A 23,748-nucleotide genomic window follows, 5' to 3' on the forward strand; every position below is an offset into this window, starting at 1 on the left:
TTTAGAATTAATTATTTGATTCAGAATATCAGGTTAATAGCTCGTTTAGAGACCCTTTTCATGATATGCTAATTTTTTGAGACAGGAATTTTGGGTTTTCATGAGCTGTATGCCAAAATCATCAGTATTAAAACAATAAAAGACCTGACATATTTCGGTTGGTGTGCAACCAATCTAAAATATATGAAAGTTTAATTTTTATCATTACATTATGGAAAATAATTAACTTTATCACAATATGCTAATTTTTTTAGAAGGACCTGTACATTCGACGACGAAACAGAACAGGACTGCAAACACAGGGAGACCAAACAAAGGAGGTAACGAGGGAGGACAGGTGGGGCAAATGAATCAGGTAACGAGGGAGGACAGGTGGGGCAAACAAATCAATAAACAGGTAACAAGATGGGAGGGGCTAGACAATCAACAGGAGAGCACATGGCACAAGGAAACATACATGACAAGCCATGTGCTCACACAAAACATGACTTGAACACACACATGGCCAGTAAAACCAATCACCAGCCATGTGCTCACACAAAACATGACTTGAACACACACATGCAGTAAAACCAATCACCAGCCATGTGCTCACACAAAACGAGACATGAACATGCAGCCAATGAAAACACTCCTAAGCCACTTGTTCACACAAAACATGACAACATGAAAGCACACAGCTAGTGTAAAACGCAAGGTGTGTGCTACACAGCACAAGACACGCAAGCACATGAAACAAGGCAAGACAAAACAGGAGTGTCAGGGCTCTGTCACAAAACCAAGAAATAGACTAGACAGAAGTGACAGAACCCTGACAATATTAAGAGGAACAGGCATTAAAGTCGTTACATCCCTTGTCTTGGTGAATGAATATTAAACTTTTCACAGGTACAAATACATATCAGTGTCAAACCTGACACCTTTATTGTTAGAGGCCTTGTAGATTAGAAATAGATCGAGATGAGCTCATAGTTGTGGTTTGGTTTTCTCTCTTTCAGATCAGTGGCATTAATCAGTGTGCGAGGAACAGCGGATGTTCACCAGTTTCTGCTTCTTAGCTTATAAAGTTATAAATACATCGTATTTATATAAGTTATTATTCTGCTGTCTTGGACTCCCTTGAAAAAGAGATTCTGAATCTCAATGGGACTATTTCCTGGTAAAATGAAGGTAAATAAAAATCGAATACGTTTATTACAATAAAATCCATCAAAGTTATGATTCCTTTTCCATTAAACACACGAGATTATACTTCTCATAATGGCAAATTCATGCTGTTCACAACATTTCAGTAGGAAACTTGCGTGACATTTTCGAACGTGTTTCAAAATTATCAACTTCATCAAAAGGTTTTCTGTAACACATGAGGTACATTTGTATGTCTTCTTTAATCTGTCATTATGTTCCTAAAGATCTGACTATGTATCAGGAAGTCTTGAGTAACTCAGTCTGTCTTTAACCGTCAGTCATTATTCAGTCAGTATGGAGCTCGGTCAACTTCCTCTTCTGCTCTGTGAGTATTATTTCCTCAGAAAATAGTTGCACTTATATTATAAATAGGATTGTGTTCCTTGATTTTATTTTAGTTTCATGCTCTGAGAGCTTCAAATCCAGCTCTAGTTCATGATATATGAGTGAAAGACGAGTCTGAGCAGTTAGTGCTGTTTGTGAAAGAGAAATGCACTCTGTTGTGTTTGGGTCAATCTGTTTGGTCACTCACTCGGTTTAATGCTTTGTAATGGTGTTTGCTGAATCATTTCTGTTGGTTAGTTTTGTACAGTTTGCTGTCGAGATGCACTAGGTAGATTTTCACTTGTTAGTCTTCAGTAGATGTTCACTAGTATTCATTTAGTAAGAGTTTATATGAGTTAATTGTTATAATTGTCACTGTTTTCAGACTCTAAAAGGTTTTTACAGAAACACTCATCCAGGTGCCACTAGATCTAGACAATTAGAAGAAAGACTTAAAGAGAAATTAAACATTTCTGTGTTGTTGAGAAACGTGTGAGAGTGAAATTATGCTGTTTCACAAGCAAAGAAAGAATATGCATTTATAAAATGTTTAAAGTATAATACAAAGTTGATTAGCTCCATGTTCACAGAGTAATCGGTTTGAGATTTTCCTGTATTTGGCTAGGATCAGGCCAATTTGCACATGCTTACATATTATTTCCAAGACTGTTATATTTAAGTTCAAAACCTATCAACACACAAAGGAATACGATATTTCTACCGTATACCACATTGAAACATATTCTGAATCTAGAAAAATTAAGATGTAACTAAACACCTACACAAGTCTTAGTCTTTCATGTAAACATGAACCATGTAACGAATTGAACAGCAGAAAATAGTGCATATTGCTGCCTGTTGTGTTTTTTTATTTTATTTTATTTTATTTTATTGTGTTTGTTGTGTGAAACCTTTACTAGTGTTCTGGAATAATGACTTAATTTGAGACATGAATGATGTGTTTTGGTAGTTTTAATGCGTTTTGAATGTGAAATGTACTGCAGTGAAGCTGAAAGTTGGTTAAGACAACGGAGCGAAGAGCTTTGAAAAAAGTGATAAGTATTTACAAATAAATATATTCTAATTTAATTTAATTAGAATATAACATTCTAATGTTGTGGGTTAACGGATTATGATTGGGTTACAAGCATCACCTGTCAGTCAGGGGGAAAATGTAATGATGTAATAAAAGATTCTGGGTAATTTAAGCCCTAAGGGAAACAAGGTTGTTTTTTTGTTGTTGTTTTTTTACTGATATTGGCCAATGTATGAGGGACCACAACCCATAAGATTGGTCTTTCATTACAGAAAAGAGGGTCTCCACTTTGTTGGTAAAGTAAACAATGTGTAATTGCTGCAAATATACAGTATCAAATCATGTTATATCATTTTATAATTGTATTAAAATGTATACCTTGTTAAAAGAACTGAAACATGTTCAAAATTGAAACCAAAGGGAGAAATATAAGCATTCCCCTGACTTACTGCTGCGATTGCATTTTATTTATATAGAGTCTAGATCATGTACAGTTTAACTTGTGTTAAACTTAAAGAGATATTTCTGCTTGCTTTTATTGAGTTGAAACTAGATACAATTACAGAAGTTATTTGTTTGTCACATTTTAAAGGCCCATCTAAAAGCACACCCAAACCCCGCACATGCGTAGATCTGAATGCAGAGAAGCTCCTCAAAGCGATGCTGGTGGTCTTAAAATGATCAGTGGGGCCGAAAACTATCACCTCAGTTTTGTCTTCATTTATAGACAAAAAGTTTTGAGCAAGCGGAGGTTTAACTTCATCTAAGCATAATAAAAGAGAAATGAATGCAGACGGATCATTTCTCTTGATAGGTATATATATTTGGGTGTCGTCAGCATAAAAATGGAAGGAAACACCATGTCTTATTAAAATAGAACCCAATGGTAGCATGTAGAACGAGTAACGGGAGGGCGCCAAGATCGATCCTTGTGGAGGTGAGCGACAGAAGAGGAGAAATGACCTATCCTGACAAAAACTTTCTGATCCATAAATAAGATTGAAACCAGTTAACAGTTAAAAAGATAATTGAAGTAATTTTCAAACTAAAGTAATACACTACACATATCAGTCAAAACTGCGTGTAAAATGTAAAATATTGTCAAATACAACTACAACATTGTTTACAAACAAACCCTTTAAACACTAAAAGGGCTGTATTGTGCAAGCCAGGCCAGTAGTTGATGTCGCTTTGTCAAAAAATAAACCCGCGAACACGTAATACTCATGAACGTGTGAACATGTGATCATAAGTACGCATGTGAACAGGTTATATGCTTGTGCTTGACCAGCCTGATCTCATGAAAATGCATCTCTATAGCACGCATTGTGTTTATCGTGCACTTTTTACGTGAAAATTCGTATTTTACGTGCATATGATACGCACTTTATTGCGTATAATACACACACACACACCACACCACTAATCCTAACCAAAGTATAATATATGCGTACCCCACACCACTACTAAACCTACTCTAAACCTACCCATGCGTATCATATGCACGTAAACACTCCTTTTCGTGTATAAATTGCACGATAAACACAATGCGTGCTATAGAGACATGGAATGACGTACCATTTTCACAAATTCACGTTTATGTTGTGTACATGCAGATAGTAAAGGCATCGTTTTCAAAACCTTGCACTTTGAAACTCGTTTTTAAAAGCTTGCATTGTCAGGCCCCCAAAAAGGCCAAAACGCATGAAAAGTTTTCAGTTGAAAATGATGTCGTGTAAACAGACCCTAAAGCGTGTACTATTTATCGCACTTTAGTTTTGTTAATTGTTCATTTGCGTAGGCCTCTTTATTATATATACACTTTTATTCTGGTTTAATGTGTTCACAGAAGCACTGCGGGTGCTTGATGTGACGGTGTGTGAATCCGCATGTTCTGTTGTTTATGCTGCTATTTGCACATATAGATCTACATTTTTGAGGTATTTGAATGGGTCACAGACACTTCATTCCATTTTATTCTAATCTAACCTTCAAATAATGTCAGTTAACTGATGATGACTGGTTAACAAGCATCAGCTGTCAGTCATAAAAACATGTTAAATGAACATCCCTACTTCATATATTTCAACTGAACCAACTAAAAATGTTCAGTGCAGCAAGTTAACATAACATTTTGAGATTGACCTCACTGATTCTTGAAACTTTGACAAAAACATGTCCCACTAAGAAAAGTGCTAATTCTGTTGGAAATGAATAACATTATCATGAATAAAAATGTACAAATGTAAGGTTCTTTTATAGGTTTATTTTCAATTTGTATTAATTTAATGATTATATGCTGGCCCATTGCCTACAAAATCAGTTGTCGTCGTATAAGAGAAAATCATTCCAACTTGATTAAAAAAAGAAAAATTAATAATTTAATTGAATAATATATTTACCACATGAAAGAGTACATTGCAATATGTATTAACAATTACAAACAGTAAGTTTTGAACAATATTTACTATTATTTTGTGGTTGCTCAAAATGTGTCCCACATGTTCGTCACCACCGTCAGATATTTATAAAAAGCAATAAAATCAGGCAACTACAAGGTCAATTACATTCCTGAGGACCCCATTTTCAAACCTTCAGCTCTACTGCATGCTTCAAGATCACTCAAACTCCCGTGAATTTCCTATTTTCTCTTAAACTTGTTCATATTTTTTGAAACACTGCTACTGTCACAACCATAACATGTCAACACCGTCTCTTTTGTATAAAAAAATATTAGATTAGATTATGACATAAATGTATACTTTTTAAGAAGAGGTCTGAAGTAGCTAACAACAGAGTGGAAACAAGATGGCTAATGTGAACAACTCATGCAAATCATGTGAAAGAGTAGGTTTTTGTCACCACCGTCAGACGTCACCACCGTCAGGTTTTCTGTCTGACGGTGGTGACAAAAACCTCCAAATGGTCCTCAACGGAGGCTAGAATATAATTGTTGATCACACTAAATACCAATATGACCTGTAATGTTTCATTAACCTCATTAACCTTAATATTTTTATTTATGTAATTCCCCCTATATTTCTTCCATACAGGCCTACATTGCATGCTATTAAGCAATATAGTGAGAGTGAGGATATCCATGAACATCCTCACGAACACGAGCGCTATATTGCTTTTATACAGCAGTTCCACTTTCATCTGAACACGTTTGAAGCGATTAAATGTTTTCTAGCGGTCATTTTGATTTTCGCCCGCACTAAAAATCTGTTCCAAACAACCAGCTTGGTTTGCTCCGCAACTTCATTGTCTTTGAACTTGGAATGTTTGCGTTGCGCATTTTAAAGCGAAAGGCGGAGTGATTATCAGCTGTGAGCAGTGAAGATTCTATGGTCGAGTGAGGATGTGCATAGATATCCTCACTCAAAGTGTGTCATAGGACGTCTCTCGGCCAATCGGAAATAATAAATGATTCTAAATAATTAGACCGGACCTAACTGCGGTATAACCAATTGATGAACTATACCATCGGCCTAACGTCCAACCCTATGGGATGAGCTGTGCCTTCCCTCTCTCTCAATTCACTATTATGCCATGTTCATTTGGCTTAGGTCACAATGACTAAAGCCAAATGAAAATGGCATGACAACATTTAACCAAATCTAACATTCACCATGTTAAATGGCAGCAATGGGAACAAGTTCAGGATCAAAAAGCAGATTGGCTCCACTTGATATTTGATGATATGGGGTTGGGGTACTTTCAATAATGATATTGCTTAATTGTACCTTATGTTCCTTGAAAAATGTTTATCACAGTGCCCAGGATTGTAATGTTTTGGACCAAATAGTTAAATAAAGTTGTTAAGCAAGAAGCCATTGACTTGAGTGGTATAAAGTTTGGAAATGTATGTTGTAATGAGGCCACTGTCACCACCGTCAGATTAGTGTCACCACCGTCAGATCTAAAGTCACCACCGTCAGAGGGAGTTTTATTTGTTTTAAATGAATATGCTTACAGTATGTTTCTTCAGTGCTGTTGATTTATTAAAGTAATAGTCTCTTTTAATACAAGAATATGTTTGTTAAATAAAAAAACATTACTTTTTTCTATTTAGGCTTAAAGTAAACGTTGTACGATGTTAGATCTTTAAAAGGAGTACACGTGAAACAGTATAACAAATTAACAAAAGTCAATATTCAACATTTAACAGCATATATGTGTACTAAGAATGCCAGATAATGATTTAAAAACTCTAAATACATATTAGACCAAATAAATAAAAAATAATTTGCTTTTTATTGTGTCTGACGGTGTTAACAAAAACAAAGTAATAACTTTTATGAAAAAAATACAAAATGAGGAGGTTGCACCGTTACATTGCTGAATAGCCAAGACCTATAATGATATACTTGCAGATTTTGTAATTTAACTAACTTTTTATTTTCAAAATTAAAACCTGTTTTATACAAATTCCCAAGAATCAGTGACCTCCAAAATCTTTACAGTGTTTGTGATGGCAAGAAATGTACAAAGCAGCCAAACTGGTATCGTTCGTTACCATCTGACTGGCGACAGAGTTCATTTTGATTAATAAAATTATTATTCTGCATTAAATCATAGAAATCGTTACCTTAAAGAGCTATTTTCTGTCATAATCCCTAAAGGGACTGCATAACAAAGTATAGAAAGTATCTATGAAGAGAGAGCTAAATAAGAAAAATAATATTAAGAATGATAAGAGGCGTCTTCTCGCCTCTGCTTTTGAACTGTTGCCGCCGGGCCGTCTGTATTTTTTACACGTTGAATGAAAAACAGATTCAAATGGTCTTTCCTCAAAAAAATTTTTTTTTTGAATTTTTGAAAACTGATGGTTTGGTCATTCTCTTTTTAATATTATATTGTATATGTTTATCTATGCATATTGGGATATCTGATGCCTGTGTGAACATTATATATATAATGTATATATATAATGTATATATATATATATATATATATATATATATATATATATATATATATATAATGTATATAAAAGATATATAATGTAACTATATAAGTTACATAATGAAGACAGATTTCACTGCCAGTTCACTTCACTGTTCACACACACACAGAGTCCCCAGTTGGTTGGATAGAAATCGTTCAGAAAGTCCCCTCTTGGCCAGTGTAGAGCGACAGTGCTCTGTTAGTAATATAGACATGTATGTGTGTAGTCTCAGCCTCAGACGTCACGCCCACGGAACGTTGGCTAAACGTCTGATGCATATGGTACACTTAACTGGAAACACTTCAGGAATGTCGAAGTCGTCATCTGATTGGTTGAATTTTATCGGATTTCCGGGGGGTGCGAGTGTCGCGTTTATTTTCGGTCCGCCAGGAAACAAAGCACAGACGTGTGATTGCGGAAGAAAAACTGTTGTGTTTACATGAGTGACAATGAGCATTTATCAAGATCAGCTAAACGTAGGATTCTCAAAACTAGCGAGGTTCACGGCGTAGACTCTTTAAGAGATGTCCAGGAGTTTTGTTTGAGGCACTTAGTGGAGACAAAAAGAGATATTTTAGCCTGTTTGCCGACGGGATTTGGGAAGAGTATTATTTTCCAAGCCTGGCCGACCCTTTGTCAGCATTTATAAGGATTCCCAGCAGATCCAACTTTACTAGTTGTGTGTCCCCTCCTATCTATTACATAGCTGTCAACCCTCCCTTTTTTCCGGGTTTCTCACGTATTTTAGCTCTTTTCCCGCTGTCTTCCCGTTTTATTATTTTCCTGTAAAATATCCCGTATTTTTACGCTCTGATTGTGTGAGACGTACATGCTCGGGCAGATTCGGCTTGAAGTCGTTCATCCTCGGATGCGGCGCAGCGCGCGCTGTTACAAAAAAAGCTGTGCACACAGCCAAGCGAAATGGGGTCTTGCCGGTCTTGCGCACCCAACGCGTAATCTTTGCCGCGCTCGTGCGGACGCGTCAAGTATAAACAATTATACTCCGTGTCAGCGCGCGCTTTGATCGGTAAAGGAGCACAGACCTTTTCTCTATAGACTATAGTCTTGTTATATTAATTAGATAAGATTATTTGGATTTTTGGATCTGGACTTTTTGTTTTGGATTGTCCTTTTGGATGTGTTTGCTTTTTGCGACTCTTCCTTTTTCCCAAGGGGGTAACTGTACGTTCACACCGCCGCCGACTTCAATGGAAGCTGGCTTCTCTCAGCTGCAAGGAGCGTCAAATCCCTCGGAGTCGCGTTTTGGGCGTTTTGAGCGTCAATCAGAAAGTTGAAAGAAGCTCAACTTTATGGTAATGAGCTATGACGCGGTTCAGCGGCAAGCAGCGGCAACCAATGGGAATATAGACGTCCTTCGCGCTGGCTGATTCCGGAGAAACATACGATGTAAACGTTCGTTCCTACCAAAACATTACTACCGAGAAAACGGAGGAGAAGCTAATCATCGCCGTTGCTGGGTTTCCTATCATTTATAATGACGTTGTTTGCATTTAGATAACGGGCCTGGAGGGTGTCATGAACCCAAAATCTCCGAGTCCGACGTCTTCTCCTCAAATACAATAAAGCAGCAGCAAACACAACAACTTCGCGATTATCCATAATGATCCAGTGATACACATTTGAGAATGAGCGCAACTTTTATTTGAAACATAAACGAACGCTCGTTTTAAGCGGGAATGCAATTCATTTGCTCACGCGACACCAATTTGACCAATTTGCCTAATGCAAATAATAATAATAGCTAATTATTCTTTTTTTGCCGGCCAAATCGGTTATAAAAATGCTGTCATTATAAAAGGTTTCCTTCAATGTATTGCTTGGTTTTTCTGTTTATTACATTTTATGTTGTGACACTTCTCTTCTCCCTGCAACGTCAGAGCGTTCAAAGCGTCCAAAGCGTCAACAAGCTTCCTCGTACTTTTTGACAAGCGTCCTTGACAGGGCGGCCAGAGCTTCTTTGACGCTCAAGTCGGCGGCGGTGTGAACGTACGGTAATCCATCGACCGGAAGTTGAAGCCGGCCGGTTGCCGCCATGTTGTAGCAGAACTTCACTTGCGTTAGCATTTCCATTGACTCCCATTCATTTTGGCGTCACTTTGACAGCGAATAACTTTACATCTGAGGCGTTTAAAGACTCCATTTGTCCATTATTTATTTCTAAAGAAACACGACAATGTATAAAGGGCTCCATTACCTTCTATGTTATATTATGGCCCCGTAGAAACAAATTTTGTAAAAATAGGCTAACGACTGCGTCATAACCACTCGACTCTCTGTCGCGCTGTACAGAAATTACCGTACAGACAGGAGGAGAAGCTCGCAGGCAATCGGGGGGACGTCCCGTCAAGGGAGAAGCCCATAGATAATGAGTTCATAAAAGCAACGGAATACTTACTCCTGCTCACTCACGCCAAAGAACTCTTTCCTCAAGTTCCCCGTCTCTGCAAGATTAACGTTGGCAATTTTCACGCACAGCTACTAGAAGATTAACGTCTGTCAGACAGGTTGCTCACGTCATCAAGCTTAGTTTGAGTCGGTTTGAGTCTGCGCGTCAGGAACGGAAGTGCTCAAAAATCGCTAAAAATGGGCTTCAACTGTCTCAACTGAGTTCCAATGAGATGGCTCTGTCCACTTCTTATACTGTCTATGCTTTTTCCTGGTAACGGAGCCAGCAAGAAAGAGGAGATCCTCCCCCGTCTGGGCTCAACAGAAGCATCAGTAGCTATCCTCATTTATACCAACTGGCACTGGCATTTTTATGTTCCCCTGCATCCTCTGTTCCTTGTGAAAGGATATTTTCCAAGGCTGGAGAGGTTTTGTCCAAGAAGAGGAATCAACCCCAACACACTTGAAAAATGTTTGTTTGTCAAAAAAAATGTATTGTAATCCTTCCTTCACCCACCCCAAACTGCAGTGTTGCAGTTTGCTCCTCTTTATCCCCAGACCCATAAGCACAACACTGCACTAAAACTAGTAACAGTTCACTGCACAAACCCCCCCCCCCCCCAGAAACAATTCTTAACTTTTCCCACCCCAGACTATTCTGTTGCAGTTTACTTTATTACACTCCCTCAACCATAAGCACTGCACTCAACACAGTGTCACTTTTGTTGTTCACATTGTCACTATCCAAACCATTTATGAATAATTAATTAACTGTGTGTGTGACAGTTGTCTTTGCAAAAGTAAATTCAGACAGAGAAAGATACATATTTCATTTCATACCCAGGCAATGGACAAATGTCTGTTCAGGTCTTTTTATTATTGCAAATGAAAGGTTACAGACATTAACAGTGAGAAGAAAATAAATAAATAAACAAATAAATAAAACGGAGGAAAGGAGGGGGGGAGGGGGGGGGGATTTTTGAGCAGACATCATATGTCTGCTCAGGTCATTGGTTCAAAATGAATTAATTTGTCTGTTACTTCTTTGCACAGTAGCTAGGTGTCACTAGTGAGCAATGCTGAATGAAGCTTCGAGTAATGAACCTTTGGGTGAAGCAATGGGCTGCGAGGTCTCAGTGGTTCAGGAAGCCTCATTTTGCCATCACTAATGTGGAGTATTTGATGAATGATGTCTTGTCTACATGATGCTCTCCCAGATTGAATGCTTAATAATGCTGATAAACTGTCTGAGGCAATAACAACTCCTTGGTTCTGACTATTTCCTTCCACCCACCCTACAGCCCAGGTCTGCAAACACAGGGAGACTAAATAGGGAGACCAAACAAAGGAGGTAACGAGGGAGGACAGGTGGGGCAAACAAATCAATAAACAGGTAACAAGATAGGAGGGGCTAGACAATCAACAGGAGAGCACATGGCACAAGGAAACATACATGACAAGCCATGTGCTCACACCAAACATGACTTGAACACAAGCACATGACCAGTAAAACTAATCACCAGCCATGTGCTCACACAAAACGAGACATGAACACGCCAATGAAAACACTCATAAGCCACGTGTTCACACAAAACATGACAACATGAAAGCACACAGCTAGTGTAAAACGCAAGCTGTGTGCTACACAGCACAAGACACGCAAGCACATGAAACAAGGCAAGACAAAACAGGAGTGTCAGGGCTCTGTCACAAAACCAAGAAATAGACTATACAGAAGTGACAGAACCCTGACAACATTAAGAGGAACAGGCATTAAAGTCGTTACATCCCTTGTCTTGGTGAATGAATATTAAACTTTTCACAGGTACAAATACATATCAGTGTCAAACTCGACACCTTTATTGTTAGAGGCCTTGTAGATTAGAAATAGATCGAGATGAGCTCATAGTTGTGGTTTGGTTTCTTCTCTTTCAGATCAGTGGCATTAACCAGTGTGCGAGGAACAGCGGATGTTCACCAGTTTCTGCTTCTTAGCTAATAAAGTTATAAATACATCGAATACCTTTATTACAATCAAATCCATCAAAGTTATGATTCCTCTTCCATTAAACACACGAGATTATACTTCTCATAATGGCAAATTCATGCTGTTCACAAAATTTCAGTAGGAAACTTGCGTGACATTTTCGAACGTGTTTCAAAATTATCAACTTCATCAAAAGGTTTTCTGTAACACATGAGATACATTTGTGTCTTCTTTAATCTGTCATTATGTTCCTAAAGATCTGACTATGTATCAGGAAGTCTTGAGTAACTCAGTCTGTCTTTAACCGTCAGTCATTATTCAGTCAGTATGGAGCTCAGTCAACTTCCTCTTCTGCTCTGTGAGTATTATTTCCTCAGAAAATAGTTGCACTTATATTATAAATAGGATTGTGTTCCTTGATTTTATTTTATTTTCATGCTCTGAGAGCTTCAAATCCAGCTCTAGTTCATGATATATGAGTGAAAGACGAGTCTGAGCAGTTAGTGCTGTTTGTGAAAGAGAAATGCACTCTGTTGTGTTTGGGTCAGTCTGTTTGGTCACTCACTCGGTTTAATGCTTTGTAATGGTGTTTGCTGTATCATTTCTGTTGGTTAGTTTTGTACAGTTTGCTGTCGAGATGCACTAGGTAGATTTTCACTTGTTAGTCTTCAGTAGATGTTCACTTGTATTCATTTAGTAAGAGTTTATATGAGTTAATTGTTATAATTGTCACTGTTTTCAGACTCTAAAAGGTTTTTACAGAAACACTCATCCAGGTGCCACTAGATCTAGACAATTAGAAGAAAGACTTAAAGAGAAATCAAACATTTCTGTGTTGTTGAGAAACGTGTGAGAGTGAAATTATGCTGTTTCACAAGCAAAGAAAGAATATGCATTTATAAAATGTTTAAAGTATAATACAAAGTTGATCAGCTCCATGTTCACAGTGTAATCGGTTTGAGATTTTCCTGTATTTGGCTGAACTGTCACTTTTGGTTGCTTGCCAGCGTGGCAAGAGGAAACCGCACTTAGTGGCACTAAGGCCTAACTACTTAGAATAGAATAAATGCAGCTTTAAGAAAACCGATTACGCCACTCGGACATTACACAGAGAATGATTGATACACTTTATCTTAAGGCACTTATCTTGGTTGCACTAGTAAGGAACAGAGACATGAAGATCATACCAAAAGAGTTCTTTATTACTAAAATCACATTAAAATAAACTGAGCGTATCAGGCAAGACACGCCACAACATCTGACCAAAAAATAAATATGTTATGTTATCAGAGAAGAAATACAGTCATTCAAGAGTCAGTCACTACAAAATGAACGTACAATAAAACATTACATTCAAAAGCTTTTTGGCTGAGGGCTAAAGAACAAGGAATACAACCACACACTTTAGAGTAAACTCTTATCACTCACACACAAAATTCGTGCATCTCACTGCACACACAGCACCCAGTGTTCAAACCACCACCAGCCCTCAGCATCTAGCAAAAGAAGTTTGCATTGCTCACGCACACACACAAACACACCAAAGCAAAAATCACAATTAAAGAATAAATCAAGACTACACAACACAACATATTCAATATAAACACAACAGAAAAACAATAATAAACCAAAAAAACACTCGACTGAAAACTATCATTTCTCTTATACATAAAATAAGTTTTTGTGGAGAGAATAATTTACTGAAGGTATCAGAGGAGCAGATTCTTCAGCAATGATGTTAGTCTGTCTTCAGAGAGTCTGAACCCAAATATCTGTCTGTGGGACAGACCTTTACCTAAAGCTTATTTACAGACAAAATACAGCATAGGGACAACTAAGAGAAACACAGCCGGTTACTTCACGAGAAGAACTTTGCAAAGAAGATCCCACAGAAATAAAAAAATCTGGATAATCTGAGTTTAAAGATATTTACAAGGAACATTTAAAATAAACATAATATATCATTGGTTGTTTACTTTGTGTTTTTAGTGCTGATTTCAAACATCCACTCTGGCCACACTCAAGGTGAGTGAATTTGATTTATAAATTTCATCACAAATGTGTAATTCTGTTACAAACCAGGGGCCGGATTCACCAAACATTCTTAACTTTCTTTTTACGGTTGTTCTTAAGACAAAATTTGGTTACACTTTAGTTTAAGGTGACATAGTTACATTGTACCTACTCAAATAAGTGCTGAGTAATATTAATAACACTTACTATAGAGTTACAGTTAGGTTGGTTTAGGGTTAGTTACTTGTAATTATACATAATTTACTGTTATTAATATAGTAGCCGAAGCACATGTAGTGTAACTACATCAACTTAAAATAAAGTGTTTCATAATTAAAAAATGATCCCATATTCATATTCCTGAAAATAACGTTTTTAAAAAAATCATTGTAAATAACTTCTTAAAGTCAGGATAACCTCCAGCCTGTCTTAAATCCCCGAAGGAACATTACGAACTTCATGGAATTTATCTTAAGAACTTTCTTAACTTCTTTTTAAAGAAGATTTTTGTGAATCCGTTCCCAGCTGTCACTCATCTGCACTCATCCACCTTCATTCACCACATGTTTTCCTTTGTTTGTATTCATCCCTCCACTCATCAGTTACATCTGGACATTCATTCATCACAGCTGTTCGTCATTTATTTCGTTACCTCTGTGTATTCAGTTCCTCTGTGTTCAGTCTTTAGTTGTCGGTTGATGTTGGTGTATTGTAGTGTTTATGTTACGTTTATATTCCTCTGCACACTGTTACTCCTGCTTGCCTTCTTGTAATTAAAAACCTGTTTATATTTGATAACCTCGTCTTCAGTCCATCTTCCCTCATCTTCATCTTGTGTCACCAGCAATGAAATGAGTGTCATGATTATAAATACAGCTTTTTAAACAAGTTATACTGTATAAATGATTCATGTGTTGTAACACCAGACAGAGGGTTCTGAGCCGGTGTAACAAAACTAAAAACATTCACTCACATGAAAACATTTTTATGCAGAATTTTGAAATATAAAATATCTTTTGACATTTGTTTACGGATTTAATAAAAAGATTAGAGTTGCTGAACCTGCAACAACAAAGTGATTTGAACCACAACAACAATGTGTAACCCTTTAGTAACTGATACTGTGTGTCTCTGACTGCTGGTGTGGATGTAGGTGTGTGTGAAACCCTGCGTTGAGCTCAGGGCTACTAACCTAAAGGATGTGGGTTTGAACTCCACATAGGGGCGTCTTTACGCCTTTGTTGTCCTTTAACTCTTTGCATTGCGCTGAGTGAATGTCCCACTTGTTTGTTCCAGTCATTTCTGCCGACGGCTCTATTACATTGTTTGTGAAATAAAAATATATTAATGATTTACCAGTGAGAGAATGAGATCTGCTGAAAAACGTTCACATCTTATGATCTCACTGACTTTATACTGACAGATGTTCCCAAACCGACTCTGACTGTACGGCCACAGAGTTCAGTGTTCACTGGAGACTCAGTTACTCTGAGATGTGAGCTGGATCAGTCATGGGATGGATGGGAGGTTCTCTGGAGAAAAGACTCAAACACTGAATCTCCTGAAGATGCAACTAAAACAATCAGTCCTGTGAAAGTCTCTGATGGAGGAGAGTACAGATGCAGAGCAAGAAGAGGAGGATATTACACATATGACAGTGAACCAGTAGCAGTGACAATACATGGCAAGTGTTTTCTCTCATTTGATGACCCTCTCTGAGAACACAATGAAATTGATTCATAAGACCAAGAGAATAAGTGACTATAACAGCTATAGAGAACAACACTTCAGTGTAACCTAATTTAATGTGTGTTTTACAATGAAGTCATTGTTCAAACATTAAAAACAGCATATTTTATTGAATTTATTTGAATAATAATTATTACTATTATTATTATTTGTTATGTTCTTTATCACATTGTTTTAATTGTTTATTGTTGTCTTTCTACAGAAAGACCAAAACCCAAAGGGACCATTAAACCTGATCATCATGTATTCAGAGGAGACACAGTCACTCTCAGATGTGACATATATGATGAAGGAGTCACTAGCTGGCGGTACGTCTGGTATAAAGACGGTTCAACCAGTGTTTTCAGTGAAGGACAGAATCACACATTCAGTGTATCTGAGTCTGACGCAGGAAAATACTCCTGTTATGGGACAGAGACTAAAGGATCACACAGTTCACAACTCAGTGATGAAGTTACACTGACAGTATCAGGTGAGATCAGATTGATCATCTCTTCATAAACACACACACGTTTAACATGTTATTAATAAGGGATTTTTTTAGAGCAGTTTTAAGTGTTTCTCCAGAGAAGTGGTTGATTTTGACACAGAAGTGTTCAGATTTTTAGGGGTCAGGCAATAAACGTGTGGCCTCAGTTTTCTTTTGATTATAACTTTGAACTTAAAAACAAGAACCTTTCCCTGATCTCAAATTGAAAATGAGGATTTCAATTTCTGAAGTCTCAGTGAGTCGTCAGATATTGTAAAATATTTTGTGAACTGTTTTCACTTCTTGACAACAGTGGTTGATCTTTACACCAAGCCTCCCAAAAGTTATTGGCTAGATTTTTATTAATGATTTGACATTTTTCAATTTAACCATTATCATATTACACCAGAACAAAGTAGTCATGATGTGTTTCATCTCTGCAACTCTTTTTCGTGTAAACTGCTGCACTTCGTGACTTTGTTGAATGTTGTGTCTCTTTGACTGCGGCTGTAGATGTTGCTGTTGTGAGACAGTGGATTGAACTATAACTATAAGAGGACGAGATCTTCTGTTGAAAAACTTTCACAACTCAAGCTTTTTGCCAGTTTTATACTGACTGATGTTTCCAAACCAACTCTGACTGTGCAGTATTTTGCTTTCATAATGCACAAATGATTTCATAAGACACAGAATAAGTGACTATAAGAGAACAACACTTCAATCTAACCTGATTAAGTGTTTTACAATAACAATATTCCATCGCAATTTATTGTTTTTATTTATTATTTTAGCACATTATTTCATTGTTTATTGTTATCTTTCTACAGAAAGACCAAAACCCAGAGTGAGCATTAAACCTGATCATCATGTATTCAGAGGAGAGACAGTCACTCTCAGGTGTGACATATATGATGAAGGAGTCACTAGCTGGCGGTACAACTGGTATAAAGACGGTTCAACCAGTGTTTTCAGTGGACGACAGGAACACACATTCAGTGTTTCTGAGTCTAACGCAGGAAAATACTCCTGTTATGGGACAGAGACTAAAGGATCACGCAGTTCACAACTCAGTGATAAAGTTACACTGACAGTATCAGGTGAGATTGATCATCTCTTCATAAACACATACACTTTATCATGTTATTAATGATTAATGGTTATATAATTAAAAATTAAAATTAAACCAAAATTGTCTCACATGATCTTCAAACAAAGTCTCAACTATCTAAACTTTATTTTGATGGTCCCCTTTCCCCAGACATTGTATTGACTATGAGTAAAACTGCACCTGTCAACTAACTTTCATTAGAGTATTAGTTGAGTATTAGACCGTTAGTTTAGGGTTAGGACAAGTTTTGTGTACTTGTAAAGTTACTTATAGTCAGTTAAAGGGGACTATCAGAATAAAGTGTTACCAATTATTAATAATACATGATACAATAGAGAAACAAAAAGCAAAAGCAAGAATAGATGAAAAAAAAAAATATATATATATATATATATATAAAAATACATGCATACATATACACAGTAGGGGTTAAACAAATTAAAATTAAAAAATTTAAAACAAAGTAAAATTTCCTGGCTTTATAACTTTATAATTGTAAGGCCTCAGTATATTTAGCTCTTTTTAAAGTCATTAGACTGTAGTGCTGTTTTCAAAACTTAAAACAAATAAAATATTTTAACATAAGAAGTTATCAACAAAGTCCACATTTTTGTCGTCTAAATGTATTCCAACTTTCACCATATCCGTAATAGATGGAAAAATATATAATGTTTTATATTATCCAATTAAATTCCTCAGTCCAAAATGTTTTAACCAAATTACATTTTAAAAGTGAATGATCAACCAATTCAATATTATTATTACAAATTTGGCTAGTGTTTGAATCCGCATTCAATTTTATTCTTAGAAATTCCTTTCATCAATGAATCACACATCATTTCAAAATGCACGTTTAGGCAGAAGGGGAAATAGAAGATATTTGCTTCTGAATTACTTGAATGATTTCCTTCAAAAATGTAATTTCTTCTTATATGACCATAGCTTTCCTGCAAAAGGCAATTCCTGATAATCTTATTAGTGCTCACTCCTCATCAATATAACTTATTTTGCCTAAATTAAGATCCCAAATATCTTGGGAAAGAGCATGGATTATGTTATAAACTCTTTTAACATACTAATCATTGGTAAAATAATACTTCTAATAACTTTCATACAATCTTTTTTCTCACAATTGAAATTTAATTGGGTGAAGAAATCACTTTAACTCCAAAAGTCATTTTTATCCATCATGTGCAACACTGAACAAATATCATCCAAAACCAAAGATTGTCTTTGAATTGATATATTGAATATAGCTTCCATTTATCTGAGCAGATGCAGGTTTGGTTACAGCACCACCTACTGGTCAGAAACTATACCAGTTTATCCAACACTATCATCTACTGTATCATTTTAAATGTTCATGTGAACTGCTGCACCGGTACAAAACTTTGTTGAATGGTGTGTGTCTTTGACTGCTGGTGTAGATGTTGGTGGTGTGACACTGTGAGTCCAGCTCTGGATTATCAACACAAAGATTGTGGCTTTGAACCTTTATTGTCTTTTAAGATTTCGTCCCATATTTATTGTCCCATAATGTTGGCCTTTTTGACCCTGCCTGTAATGTTGCTCGCATTGTCTATGAAATCAAAATACTTTAATAATTTGCCAGTGAGAGAATGAGATATTCTGTTGAAAACGTTTAAGAGCTCATGCTCCCAAATTACCAATGATTTTATATTGACAGATGTTCCCAAACCGACTCTGACTGTATGGCCACAGAGTTCAGTGTTCACTGGAGACTCAGTTACTCTGAGATGTGAGCTGGATCCGTCATGGGATGGATGGGAGTTTCTCTGGATTAAAGGCTCAAACGCTGAATCTCCTGAAGCTGCAACTAAAACTATCAGTCCTGTGGAAGTCTCTGATGGAGGAGAGTACAGATGCAGAGCAAGAAGAGGAGGATATTACACACGTTACAGTAAACCAGTAGCAGTGACAATACATGGCAAGTGTTTTTCCTCGCATAATGAACGGCTCTGAAAACACTATATGAAAATTATTTATAAGACACTAAATAAACATAGAGAACAACACTTTAGTTTAACTTGATTTAGTGTTTTGTAACTGTTGGTACAATAAAAAACAGCACATTTTATTAGGCCTATTTGTATTTATTTTATTATATTATTTATCATCCCATTATTTTCAATGTTTATTTTTGTTTTTCTACAGAAAGACCAAAACCCAGAGTGACCATTAAACCTGATCATCATGTATTCAGAGAAGACTCAGTCACTCTCAGATGTGACATATATGATGAAGGAGTCACTAGCTGGCGGTATAACTGGTATAAAGACGGTTCAACCAGTGTTTTCAGTGAAGGACAGAATCACACATTCAGTGTTTATGAGTCTGACGCAGGAAAATACTCCTGTTATGGGGCAGAGACTGAAGGATCACGCAGTTCACAACACAGTGATAAAGTTACACTGACAGTATCAGGTGAGATTGATCATCTCTTCATAAACACACACACGTTTAACATATTATTAATGAGCGATGTCTCTATTTCAGTTCCCAGAGCAGTTTTAAGTGTTTCTCCTCAGAAGTGGTTGACTGAAGGAGATCCAGTGACTCTGATCTGTGAGGTTAACGGCTCCTCTACAGGCTGGACATTCAGCTGGTTCACTGTAACTGTCTCAGGTCCGTTATAATGTGCTTCATCTGAATTAACTGGTTATATTGAAGTGAAATATATAATTTAATATGTCTGAAACCAGACACAGACTGGGTATTAAGGGCAACACTTCCATGGGCACCAAGCAGTGAAACCTACTTTGAGAACCCAATCCCTCATTACCAGTCACTGATCTTTAACAACATAAGAGCCATTGAACAAACCCTGAATAAAACAACCTAAACACAATGGGTAATATGGGTTACAGCAATGTGAACCAGTGTATTCAGGATTAAGTTTTGTTACAATGTAATTTATACGGACCAGAGCAGATAGTAGTTCCTTAAAGTGAATTCTACACATTCTCACTTTATACAGGTTTATATAATGATTATGAGCTCCTCTCAGACAGCAGCAGAGGAGCTGGAGGAAAATACACTGTCAGTTCTGCTGATCTAAATCACACTGGAGTTTATGTGTGCGGAGCAGAGAGAGATAAAACTACCATAAAAACAACATACAGCAACACACAACCACTGTGGGTCACTGGTGAGTTCACACACATAGTTTAAATGATTGATTGATTCATATTAAATAAAGACAATTTCCTAATGATAGCTGTAATTGTTTTGTCAGGTGTTTCTCCTCCAGTGTCTCTGATCATCAGTCCCAGCAGAACTCAACACTTCGGCTCTGACTCTCTCTCTCTGAGCTGTGAAGACCAGAGTAACTCTGATGGATGGACAGTGAGAAGATACACAGACAGCGGGCGGCGGCTGGAAGATTGTTCATCATTACGCTGGGGATCACAAACAGGATCTACATGTACAATCAGCTCCCCCATCACATGGGACACTGGAGTTTACTGGTGTCAGTCTGAATCCCGAGAGAACTATCATCCTGTTAATATCACTGTACACTGTGAGTCTGTGTTTATGTATTTATTAATTTCATTGACAGTTTACAATCAATACACAGGTTTATTAAACAAGAGCAGGATGTAGTGTGACGTTGACCAGTAAACAACCAGCCAGACCATCATAGCAATACACTAAAAACAGAAACCATGTGGGCAGTGCAAAATATAACGTTATTTTTTATTCTGTCTTGTTTTTATTATGTTACAATATTGTTCATATATTGCATGTCTCCTGTGTTTCTGTAGTTGGTGTGATTCTGGAGAGTCCTGTTCATCCTGTGACTGAAGGAGGTAATCTGACTCTACGCTGTTTATATAAATATACAACCCGATCAAACATCAGAGCTGATTTCTATAAGGATGGATCACTCGTCCAGAAACAAACTACAGAGATGATCATCCCGACTGTCTCAAAGTCACATGAGGGTTTCTACTACTGCAAACACCCAGAGAGAGGAGCGTCTCCCAAGAGCTGGATCTCAGTCAGAGGTGAGAGTAAGAACTACAAACACAGTTGAAATGTTCATGGACGATTTACAGCACTAATCTACATGTAAAATATATATGTATCTCAGTTTCTCCAGCCTCAGGATCTAATGGACTCAATCGCGTGATAATTGGAGTGACTGCGGGACTGACTGTTGTGTTTTTGATCATTGTCTTCATGGTCCTCCTGTGGCGCTACAGAAACAACAAAGGTTCGTCATCTGACATATTAAAACTCAGTGACAGATTCTCAGACGCTACCTCTGTTCCTAATGCTTGTGAGCTGCCAAACTACATCAGTCTTAGTCTCAGTCTTAGCTGGTTTACAAACCTGGTAAAGCTGATGTTTGCTGGTTTCAGAAGGTTTCTGGGCAGATTTCAGTTGGTCAGGCTGGGAAAGCATAATTTGTAACTTCAATTCTGAAAAGTATTGATAAATATGTATGTCATCTATATTGAAATTATTGAAACTCATTGAAACCTCCATCTTGTCCATAGTTGATTTGATATACAGAGTTACTGAATGTGTAAAACTCTCCAAATTAGTCATTTATCAGGTTTCATTTTCTGCCTATGAAGACAGCAGGCAGTAAGGGAGCTTCATGTTTTGGACACAACCATAATGTGATAAACATTTTGTCATTCTTAAACATGTTTACATGAAAGAGATTATACACAAATATTTTGTTTGACCAGGTGTGAGATCTGAGTCTCCGTCTCCTGTCAGTCATCAGCAGAACATCAGTCAGAAATCAGAGCAGAACCAGAGTGAAGCCGGAGACACGGCACTGCTGTCCGGTCAGTCTTTACTCATTACCCATTAATACAGAAATCTTTACAAGCTGAGATAAAAGACACTTAACTATTAACTAACATGACATATTTCACAACTAGATATTTCACTCTTCTAAAGTTTAAGATGATATTTTGGGTCTTACATATACATATATTGAACTTGTCATTTAGTTTTATTTGATCAAAAACTGCATAACAAAATATATTTTATTTTCTGTATGAAATATTATGTCTAGTGCTTTATTTTTTGTGGCAGGATGAAATAGTATTTTTCTGTGGAATTGAATTTATAAGATTTCATATGTAAGATAATAATACTTTAAACATGTATGTATTATTGAAAATTAATTAATGTATTAATTTATTACAGGAACTTCACATATTTATGACTCTGTTGATACAAATATTAATAAAGAAATAAGCACAGGTAATTAATGATGTCAATGTATTTAATGTCATTATGATGAGTTCAGAATTCTTTTCTAAATAAATTGGAAATCAAATCCATTTTTTTTGTATCACTGTAAATTTTTCAGAGCAAATCGAGTTAAACCAAGTGTCTTATTTCTTTCTCTGTTGTTCATTGTAGACGGTGTAAGTGGGCCGACTGAGATCACATATGCTGAGATTGAACTCAAATCAACAAAGAAACAGAAGAAAAAGAAAGAAAACAAAGGTAAATGGAAACAAAAGTCTCTGCTCTTATGATTTTATGATGTGGTTTTGTTGCTGTGCACTGTGACACAGACCTGATCCAGAAAGGTCATTGCATGCAAATTGTGTATTTTGAGGTCATTTGGTCTAACATAGTCATTATAAAATAAAATTATCCTCTCTGTAAAATTATGATACGACACTAAATAATATGTGTTATTTAACTTTATAATACAGCCCATTGTATAATACCATATTTCATAGGTATTATTATCATAGGTTGAACGTACAGTAAGCACTAGTGATATGAACTGTTGGCATATTCTAGGCAAAAACACTGAGAGTGACGACATTTACTCTAAACTGAAGCTGTAAACGGATCAAAGTGAGTGTCAAAATAAAAACATCAATCACAAAATAAAAACATCAACCACTAAAAATGTAAATGCATTATTGAGAATCTAAGAAAGTAATTTAAAACCTGTATATAAAAATGATAAATGTGCATTTTGAATTCTCTGATATATTTTCAGATGCTGGATCCAGTGATGTGACGTATGCCCAGGTTAAAAAAAGACGACCGGAGAAGAAACTTTCAATCCCAGGAATCTGATGAGTTTATGGTTGAGAAGTGAAAGGATCATCAAGGCAATAGATTTGCCAGAACTTACTGTAACATTAGTAAGCCTTCATGTGCTTCAGAGACTATGCATGTTAATATTTGAAAAGCTTTGAGCTGATTATTCATTAGAAATAAGCTTGTATTGTTTAGTACTGCCGTGTGTTTTATATTGGTTAATACCAGCAGCAGCAGCTTATCATTTGACAACTGAGGGAATATAATATTCAGTGTTAGGCTATTTCTTTTCTGACTGATGAGTAAGGGACCAAGTTACCTTTTTTATTTCTGTCTTCTTAAATGTATTTGTACAAAAATGTATTTGTAACAAAATGTTAAAATTGTGATTTCCATGTCTGGACAAGTTGTCTTTAAACATAAACGTACATAGTAAAACTACTTTGTTCTAGCTATGCTCAAAATA

At 36.5% G+C, this 23,748-nt stretch overlaps 1 protein-coding gene across 1 annotated transcript in view; it reads left to right on the plus strand.

Annotated features, from left to right (window-relative positions):
• LOC130069726 (basement membrane-specific heparan sulfate proteoglycan core protein-like) overlaps positions 1–23,748 on the plus strand; it is a 92,630-nt gene extending 68,882 nt beyond the window's left edge. The window contains exons 13-28 of the mRNA XM_056233799.1: positions 13,882–13,917; positions 15,329–15,593; positions 15,861–16,126; positions 16,951–17,220; positions 18,919–19,183; positions 19,411–19,676; positions 19,749–19,877; positions 20,230–20,400; positions 20,488–20,772; positions 21,017–21,265; positions 21,346–21,468; positions 21,953–22,054; positions 22,422–22,478; positions 22,641–22,727; positions 23,034–23,090; positions 23,239–23,748. Coding sequence (XP_056089774.1) covers positions 13,882–13,917; positions 15,329–15,593; positions 15,861–16,126; positions 16,951–17,220; positions 18,919–19,183; positions 19,411–19,676; positions 19,749–19,877; positions 20,230–20,400; positions 20,488–20,772; positions 21,017–21,265; positions 21,346–21,468; positions 21,953–22,054; positions 22,422–22,478; positions 22,641–22,727; positions 23,034–23,080 — 2,618 coding nt within the window. The 3' untranslated portion in view covers positions 23,081–23,090; positions 23,239–23,748. The remainder of the gene's footprint in view (positions 1–13,881; positions 13,918–15,328; positions 15,594–15,860; positions 16,127–16,950; positions 17,221–18,918; positions 19,184–19,410; positions 19,677–19,748; positions 19,878–20,229; positions 20,401–20,487; positions 20,773–21,016; positions 21,266–21,345; positions 21,469–21,952; positions 22,055–22,421; positions 22,479–22,640; positions 22,728–23,033; positions 23,091–23,238) is intronic.

The sequence above is a fragment of the Rhinichthys klamathensis genome, unplaced genomic scaffold (genome assembly GCF_029890125.1).
Source record: "Rhinichthys klamathensis goyatoka isolate OS25496 unplaced genomic scaffold, OSU_Roscu_1.1 h1tg000015l_1, whole genome shotgun sequence".
In the NCBI taxonomy this organism is placed as follows: Eukaryota; Metazoa; Chordata; class Actinopteri; order Cypriniformes; family Leuciscidae; genus Rhinichthys; species Rhinichthys klamathensis.